At 44.4% G+C, this 9,671-nt stretch overlaps 1 protein-coding gene across 2 annotated transcripts in view; it reads left to right on the forward strand.

The window, feature by feature from the left end:
* The window catches only part of frzb (frizzled related protein), a 16,699-nt gene extending 9,068 nt beyond the window's left edge, over positions 1 to 7,631 (forward strand). Inside the window, exons 5-9 of one of the 2 annotated variants that reach the window (XM_079518540.1) lie at positions 1 to 23; positions 3,087 to 3,189; positions 4,721 to 4,822; positions 7,103 to 7,166; positions 7,446 to 7,631. The exon at positions 1 to 23 is cut by the window's left edge and continues 43 nt beyond it. In XM_079518540.1, the coding sequence (XP_079374666.1) occupies positions 1 to 23; positions 3,087 to 3,189; positions 4,721 to 4,822; positions 7,103 to 7,166; positions 7,446 to 7,511 (358 nt within the window). In that variant the 3' untranslated portion in view covers positions 7,512 to 7,631. The remainder of the gene's footprint in view (positions 24 to 3,086; positions 3,190 to 4,720; positions 4,823 to 7,102; positions 7,167 to 7,445) is intronic. The other variant, XM_079518541.1, reaches the window with a different exon arrangement.
* The last annotated feature ends 2,040 nt before the right edge of the window (positions 7,632 to 9,671 follow it).

Here is a 9,671-nt window from a genome sequence, read left to right on the forward strand (position 1 = left end):
TCTGAAGAACAACTACAACTATGGTAAAGTGACATATTTTCCTCTGGTAACATACAGTATGTTTAGGAATGTGTTGACAAGACAACATGCAGGGCTCGACGCCTGTTCAGCAATATGGTTGCCAGATGCAAGCTGGTGGAACGGCTTTTGATCAGGGGTCATCAACATGTCCGTACTGTGTCCATGGCAAAGACTTGGTCTTGTATGTGTCAAATGTTCACATTTCTTTTTTACACACCATTATAATGTTCTTATTTTGATCATAAGACGCAACTACTGAATGTCAAGTTGGGGTTATATCTTGCGCCACGCCTTATCCTTAAACTTATTTGCCATGTTTTTACTTTTTTGAAAAACCTCTTAAAATACTTCATATAGCCGATCTACAAGCCGATCTACAACGTGTAGATCGACTAGTTGAACATTTGAAAAGGTTTTTCAAAATAGTAAAACATGGCAAATATGTTTAGGGATAAGGGGTGTCACATGATAGGGGCGCCAAATGTCTCCGGGTTTTCTTCAGAATATGTATGACGCTGATTTACTATGATTTACTATGAAAGCTAGTACTAGTGTTTCTTAAATGTTTTATTTGCAAGGTACCCCCTTAACTCTGAGAGTGGTACAAATGTAACGAAATGGACCTGTTACAGACCTGTTATGGTCATTCAGGGCTAGCTTCTAATGTGTTTCTGGTAATATTATTGTCCACTCATTTTATATGTCCGTGGCAAAAATGCTGACAAAAATGTCCACCTCAAGCCAGCATGGCGATGAATCCTGCTTTTGATATGCTCTTCTCTTATGGAGGGTTCCCTGACATATCTTTTCAAATGGGGGTCTGCGGGATAATTAGTGTCAATTTGGGGGTCCTTGACATGAAAATGTTTGGGAACCACTGGTGTAAGGTATCACTTGCCTGGCCGTGGCCGCAGCCAGTGGTGTGAACAGTTTGTGGCTGTTTGACGATCTGTTGATAATAAAGTGTAAATGTACGATAAATGTTCCCACCTTTCCCAGCGAATGTGGACATTTTCCTTCTTACCGGTACATTCCCATTATGCTATACCAAGTTATATCCGATAGCAGACATCAACACGTATATAAGCGCCATATTGTATATCTAGAGTACTTTTCACACGCGCACTGTAAAGTGAAAGTTATCCAGCCATTAACTACTACTCTGATCTACGTGTGAATGCATTATGTCCAAGTCAGTTTTACCTGACACACTGCCTGCTCCCTTGAGTTAAGTGTGTTTAATATCCGACAAAGCCCAAGAGACCCGGTGTGCGAATGGACGAGGTAATAGTCCGGTGAATTTACATGGAGTGAGTGGGTGTGTTGGTGAGGTTCGTATTGTCAAAGAGAGATGAGCCCCCCCTCCTCTCCCTCCCCGGGGTGTTTGGAGAGAGAGAGAGAGAGAGAGAGAGAGAGAGAGAGAGGTACGATCACTGAAAAAACAGTTCATGCATTCGACAGTTTTTATTAGCGTTTGAGTCGGAAATATCCACAGTATTGAGCTTCCGTGATCGGTGGCTCATGATGAGTGAAACATTGTTAAAACACAAACAACACCTCTTTCCTTTCCTAGAGTAATGCGGGCAGCAGCTAGGCTATGGCTCGTTTTGTCGAGAAATTGGTTGTAACTCGTCTACTACGGTACCGAAAGACGTGTCTTTTTGTGTTTTGCATGGCCGCATCGGTCAGAGACTGCGTGCCAAGCAATTCAACTCATCTGGAAGGAAGGATGGATTTGTTTCTACATCCGGATACCCCAGGCTTCAGACGCGCCTCCTCAGGAGACTTGGCTCAGATCTGAACCCATTTGATTTGGCTTAAGGAACCCGTTGTGACCGCATGCCCTTGCTGACATCGAAATTAATAAAAAAAAGATCACATTTGATCCTTGAATCTCCCGCATGCTGTTAGCTAACATATTATGCGTCTACCATGCATGCACCAACACAGCCCCTCGCATGTCAGAAGTCTCAGAATGCATCTGAAACGGACATTTAATGTCCTGTTGCGTTCCACATGTGTGAACGGCCAACACTGGACAATGTCCCGTACGTGACCTGATTCATTCCCTGGACGTTTTCCACAGTGCTTCATGTGAGAGTGTCCTTGGATTCCTGTGGTCTCTAGAATCTCCTAGCTATTGGTCCAGCGGGGAGGGAGACCGGCTCCCTCTCTCTTTTTTAAGAGTAGTTTTGAAACTTCCTGCTTGCGGATTGTGGGTTTCCGTGGCTGGCTATTATAGCTGTTATTGTTATCTTTGCGTCCCCCCACCCACTCTCTCTCTCTCTCTCTCTCTCTCTCTCTCTCTCTCTCTCTCTGCCGCCCACCTAGATCTAAGTTCTCCTCAAGGTTTCTTCCTTTAAAAGGGGAGTTTTTCCCTCACCACCGTCTCCAAAGCACTTGCTAATGGGGGAATTCTTTGGCCTTTGTATGTGTGTCTACACATTAGAGAGTATGGTCCTGAGTCTTGACTCCGTGTAAAGTGTCTTGAGACAACATGATTTCACACTGTATGAATAACTGTAGAGTCAATCTGCAAACCTAGGGGGTCCTCAGCTCAATGTTTGAAAATGTTTGATGGTCAAGAACCAAATGGACCCTTATCACTCTGTAACTCTCCAACACTCTGTAATGGACCCTTTGCGTGGCTTAGTGCAGCAAGGGTTCCCAAACTTTTCAGTCCACGACACACGATATTTGAACTGGGGAACCCCCACCCTGTGTGTGTGTGTGTGTGTGTGTGTGTGTGTGCGTGTGCGTGTGCGTGTGCGTGTGCGTGTGCGTGTGCGTGTGCGTGTGAGTGTGCGTGCGCGCGTGCGTGCGGATCAGTGGCCTTGCAAATACATATCATTTTGATCGGGTCCTTGACAGGTTTGAGCACCACTGATATAGCAACATACGTTTTTAAGAAAATTGGATTTGTAGGATCAGACAGCGATCAATGTTAAAAAGTCCTTAAATTGTCACGTTAGAATTGTGCAGATACGCTGCATGTATTGTATACACTTATACTGTATGTTGGTTCCACACTATGAACCACATCCGGCGTGTATTCGGTTTCGCAGTAATCCGAGCCCGGGTCCGGGAGGTGAGGAGCAGGGGTCACGACCTCTCTGCTGTGGTGGAGGTGAGGGAGGTGTTGAAGAGCTCATTGGTGCACATCCCAAGGTAGGCGTACAGTACACCACCAGTACACAGTACAGTACACCACCAGTACACAGTACAGTACACCACCAGTACACAGTACAGTACACCACCAGTACACAGTACAGTACACCACCAGTACACAGTAGGCCTACAGTACACAGTACAGTACACCACCAGTACACAGTAGGCCTACAGTACACAGTACAGTACACCACCAGTACACAGTACAGTACACCACCAGTACACAGTACAGTACACCACCAGTACACAGTACAGTACACCACCAGTACACAGTAGGCCTACAGTACACAGTACAGTACACCACCAGTACACAGTACAGTACACAGTACAGTACACCACCAGTACACAGTACAGTACACCACCAGTACACAGTAGGCCTACAGTACACAGTACAGTACACCACCAGTACACAGTACAGTACACCACCAGTACACAGTAGGCCTACAGTACACAGTACAGTACACCACCAGTACACAGTACAGTACACCACCAGTACACAGTAGGCCTACAGTACACAGTACAGTACACCACCAGTACACAGTACAGTACACCACCAGTACACAGTAGGCCTACAGTACACAGTACAGTACACCACCAGTACACAGTACAGTACACCACCAGTACACAGTAGGCCTACAGTACACAGTACAGTACACCACCAGTACACAGTACAGTACACCACCAGTACACAGTACAGTACACCACCAGTACACAGTACAGTACACCATCAGTACACAGTACAGTACACCACCAGTACACAGTAGGCCTACAGTACACAGTACAGTACACCACCAGTACACAGTAGGCCTACAGTACACCACCAGTACACAGTACAGTACACAGTACAGTACACCACCATGACATCATGGACACTGCTAAAATCTAAAATATCTTAAACCTCATATTTCACACATAAAGACCCCAGGAAAATGTTCTCCTGACCTGTGAAATAGCTAGTGGATTTTTTACTACTGTTTGAACCGGAACTGATTGTCGGTCATTTTAGTGGCCACTATGTGATCCAATTGTCACACAAAATAATTGCGATTAAACAAATTTAAATTGTGTGTTTTTTTTGTTTTTTTTGCATTGGACATTTTGAACGTTTTGAATAGAAATTAACATTTGTGTTCGCCTTTTAAGGTCCGTGCACACCGGACACGTTTTCGGATTTTTAGCTGCGTTTTGTGCACAGGGCAGACATGACAAATAACTGAAATATACCAAGAAATATAACAAGAAATTACTGGCATTTTAATTAGGGGTGCACAATTATGACCGATATCTGATCTCCGATTATTGGCAGGGTCATATAGTGATCTACAAGCGTACACGCTTACAGGTTAAAGTTAAAATTCGTAAGCTTACAAACTTGTAAGCTTGTAAACTTGTAGATCTTCTATTTCAGCTTTTTTAAGTATGAACCTTTTTTCACATGGACACGATTATGACGACTGTGACAAAATAATTGCGATGACCTCAAATAACGAGACGATTGTGTTATAATTGTGACGTGCGTGTCCTAATGCAGGGAGACGCTGACGCTGCACTACTCGTCCTCCTGTCTCTGTCCCCCGCTGTCCGCTGGGGACGACTACCTCATCATGGGCTACGAGGACGAGGAGAGGTCCAGGTATTCTAGAATAACTAAGGGTTGTGTTCGGGAGAAAATAAATGTGATCGGGAGTCGGGACATCCCTATAGTATCAATATTCTTATCCTATTATATCCATATCATGATATGGATATATGCATCAACTTTATTTATAGAGCACATTTAACATAACCACGTCAACCAAAGTGCTGTACAGGTTAAAAGAAACCAAAGAGCAAACAATGCAATATGAACAAACATTTAAAAACAGGCATTAGAAAAATCAAAAGCAAAACGGTACAATATAAACAGACTTTAGCAGGCAATATAAAAGCACAAATAAAGCAGACATTTGCACAAATGAGGGGAACAGGGCTACCTCAGCTGACACTAAAGGCCAAGGAGAATAAGTGAGTCTTAAGCAAAGATTTAAAATAAATTATGGACTGGGCAGCTCTGATGTGAACGAGCAAATTATTCCAGAGCCTGGGGGAAGCCGCCGCAAATGCCTGATGGAAGGGGAAAAGGAACTGGTTGGCATAAACTTCCCCCCTGTCAGGTGATAAGAAGCGGCCATGCATTGAAAGAAGCATGAGTTCAGATTGGGGCTCTCCCCAGGTTGGCAGAGGGAGAGTAGTGTCCAGTATTACAGCTTCTTAGGCAATTGGCACCGGGTGAAAAAATAAGTTACAAAAATGATGAAAGTTAAAACACATGACATTCCCTCGCGTTACCACAGGCGGTAACCTGAGGCCAGTGAAATGCGCGACATGAGCAGAGAAGGAAAAGCATTGTCCGGCCGAAAGTGATTGTACTACATTGCCGCTCCAGGCTCGCTCGCGCTGTGGTCTGCCGATCGGTTATTATGGTTAGTGCGACCTCGAATTAATGTTTTATTAAGCTCCCAGCATCGTACTTTATCCCATTCTGAGCACTTTTCCGACCGTGTGCATGTGCGCGGCCGCGCGTACACCGAGGATTGGGTTGTATGCTGTTTCTACCATGGGAGTCCTATGGGGACTAGCGTTGGAAGTGAAAATAAGGTAAAAATAATATTTTTAAAGCTGGATTAATGCTCTTTAATCAAATCTCGTGTTCTCGTGAATGATGCCAAGATGGTAATAATAGCTTTTCTCGAGATATCTCGAGAATGGCATGGATTGTGTTAAAAAGTAATTTTCACATGCACGCACAAAGACCTTTTTTCCATTCGCCTTTTTCCGTTTCTCTCTAGTCTCCCTAATTTCTTTTACTTTATCCAGCGCCCGTCGAAAATCCACTAGGATGGGATGTGCGTGAAGTGATATTATCCTTGAACTGTTTGAACTCCCAGAGCTTTTCCATGTAATGCATCCCCCTAGCCGGCCGGGGCTCACGGGTGGTCCGCTGGGGATATTGTCTCATTTTTTGACAAATGTCAGTGTTTGTTTGATCTCACATGGTTATAATTTGTGCATGTTGGAAATGTATCTGGATGGATTAAACAAACATGATCCTAAATCTGACAACTTTATGGAACCCTACGTACGTGGTAAAGTAAATAGCACCAAAATAAATTATTAAAATAAAGGCTGTCCTGTGTTGAGGGAAACAGGAAAGGTGCCAAAGCCAGCCACTTTACAGAAGAGTTTACAGAACATGGTTACAGTAATCTGTCTCTCTCTCTCTCTCTCTCTCTCTCTCTCTCTCTCTCTCTCTCTCTCTCTCCGTGCATAACACATTACAACTGGGTTCAGACTTGGGGCAGATATCTTGCAAATGCATGGACGGACGGTAAAAGGAAAATGGTGGTGACCATTGACCGTTTGTTTTGCGGTAAAATGTTGTGTCCACATGGATTGTTTTTTGTTTGTTTAATATTCGTCAGAGACGTGCAAACAACATCACTGAGGAGGAGCACTAGTATTTTGTTCATTGACAGTAACGGCAATCTATATTGATGTACAGTAGGCTATATACAGTATAATAGTACCACTGGTTCCCAAACAGTTGGCCGTGACCCATTTGTGGGTCACGGAACCCATTTATATGGGTCATCCCCCCATTTTCTTTTCCTACATTACAAAATACTAGAGTGGTGCCCGTTGGGCACTGGCCTACTATAGGCTACTAAAATGTGGAGAGAAGAGGTTTCGATGCAGTACGTCTGATTCCACCTTTATACGTCTGACCCCACCTTTATACGTCTGACCACACCTCTATACCTCTCTGACCACACCTCTAACACATCTATACCTCTCTGACCACACCTCTATACCTCTCTGACCACACCTCTATACCTCTCTGACCACACCTCTATACGTCTCCGTGTCGTTCCAGACTGCTGCTCATCGACGGCTCTCTCGCTCAGAAGTGGAAGGACAGAATGGCTAGAAAGGTCAAGGTAGGACGCACACACACGTGCACACACACACACACGCACGCACGCACGCACGCACGCGCGCGCACACACACACACACACACACACACACACACACACACACACACACACACACACACACACACACACACACACACACACACACACACACACACACACACGTATAAACATGCACGCATGCACGCAGAGACACACACAGGTTGATAATAGAACTTAAATAAATGGAGATTCTGTCTGTCTGTCTGTCTGTCTGTCTGTCTGTCTGTCTGTCTGTCTGTCAGCGTTGGGACCAGGTCCTTCAGGGTCGGAGCAGCTCGGGGAGAGGAGGACGCCGGAGGACTCACTGAGTGTGTGTGTGTGTGTGTGTGTGTGTGTGTGTGTGTGTGTGTGTGCGTGTGTATACACATGTGTCTCTGTGTGTATTTGTGTGTTACTCTGCCTTATTAGTCTAGTAGCCAGCCCATAGAGCCCCATTGTGAACCCGGACATGTTGAGTACACCAAGGTTTTATGTTAGAAATGTTTAGTATGGGTCCCCAGCATGTAGAAACTGCCGGATGCTAACTTGCATACAGTATGTTGAGCAATTTTCATAATTGGCATAATATGTGACCATACCAATTACAACCTATAGAAGGCAAAATATTAAAAATTTCATCATGCTTTATGTAGCATGTGACATGTCAAACTAGGGGGTTTTCATGATGCTGAATCCATTCCAAGCATTAGTTTTGCAAAAAAAATGGGCATGGCCGTTTTAAGCCCAATGAGTGTTTTTTTGCAAAACTAATGCTAAGATTCTACATGCTGGGGACCCATACTAAACATTTCTAACATAAAACGTTGGTGTCCACAACATGTCCGGGTTCACTTTTTGGCTACTAGGCTATATTAGTCTGGGCTAAGTGTATCCATAGCATCCGCAAAACGTAGCTTGAACCAAAATAATGTAATCAAACTAGAAGTTCGCCCCCTCCTCCCCTCCCCTCCCCGTTAGAAAACAGCTGAGAACACTGACGTCACTAAATTTGGAGCGACGCCCCTCTGCACTGGTATTGGTTAGTCAATACAAGTTGACTCTCATGCCAGATGTTCCAATGGGTTTCCCCAGGCTTTTGTTTTTGAGCCGAAAATATGCAAACGAAAATGAAAGCCTGGGTACCGAAGCTACACACACACAAATAATAATAATAATAATAATAATAATACATACAATTTATATAGCGCTTTTCAAGGTACTCAAAGTCGCTTTACAGAACAGAAAAATAAAAACAATTTTATTAGAAAGCGTACATTTTGAACGAAGGCAGACAGGGATTCATCTTTGGCTGACCACTGACCGTGTTTTTCCCCGTGCTGGGCAGGTTGTGTGGGCGCTCTGTGATCGGTCCGTCGCATCACAGAAAGGGAAACAACTGCAAAAGCTTGGTTGATTGTTTTAAGGGCGGGATGACGCGTTATTATGACGGCATCAAGGCCCGCCAAAATACATTTTAGTCGAATAAATCAACAGTAGATTTGGTCGACTACATTTAGTCGACTAAAACACTAAAATATTCCAGGTGACTAAAAAGAATACGACAAAAACTAAATGAAGTTTCATTCCAAAGACTAAACTAAACACAAAGATGTGCTCAATGCGCACTAAAACAATGTGCATTGTGGGCGTGGAATTTAGAGGATTGTAACATAGGATGTTGTTCGTTGAACGACTAGTATTCACATGGTACTAATATTTAGAAAGTACTTTAACGGTGCTGGACAAAGTACAGTACTTGTGTCCAAGTATCTATTGTATACTCCTAGTGACAAGCGAAAGTTGCTGAAGTCATGTGATCGAGAAGTATCGGTCAGATATACATGTATCATTTATTCCATTCCAATTGGCTGTGATATTGACTTCCACATTTTTCAGCGCACCTTACCCGTTCAATATAATCACGCCGTCACAATTCTGTTGGAATGGTGGTGTGTGTGTGTGTGTGTGTGTGTGTGTGTGTGTGTGTGTGTGTGTGTGTGTGTGTGTGTGTGTGTGTGTGTGTGTGTGTGTTGTATATGTGTGTGTGTGTGTGTGTGTGTGTGTGTGTGTGTGTGTGTGTGTGTGTGTGTGTGTGTGTGTGTGTGTGTGTGTGTGTGTGAGCGTGCGTGAGCGTGCGTGCGTGCGTGCGCGCATGCGTGCGTGTCTGTGTGTACGTACGTTTGTTTGTGTGTGTGTGCGTGCGTGTTAATGCACTATTGCACGTTAGCCTATTATTGTATAGCAGGATGTGGTAGCTGAGTGTCTGTCAAAACGTTTAGAAGATTCTCTCTGTATCTTTGCACAATCTGAATGTTCTGTTACTAGTGCTGTGTGTGTGTGTGCGCGTGCATGCGTGCGTGCGTGTGTGCGCGTGTGTGTGCGCGTGTGCGTGCGTGCGTGCGTGCGTGGGTGCGTGCGTGGGTGCGCATGCGTGTGTGCGTGTGTGCGTGCGTGCGTGCGTGTTTCCATGTGTGTGTGTGTGTGTGTGT

Source organism: Electrona antarctica (assembly GCF_951216825.1).
Source record: "Electrona antarctica genome assembly, chromosome: 13".
Classification (NCBI taxonomy): Eukaryota; Metazoa; Chordata; class Actinopteri; order Myctophiformes; family Myctophidae; genus Electrona; species Electrona antarctica.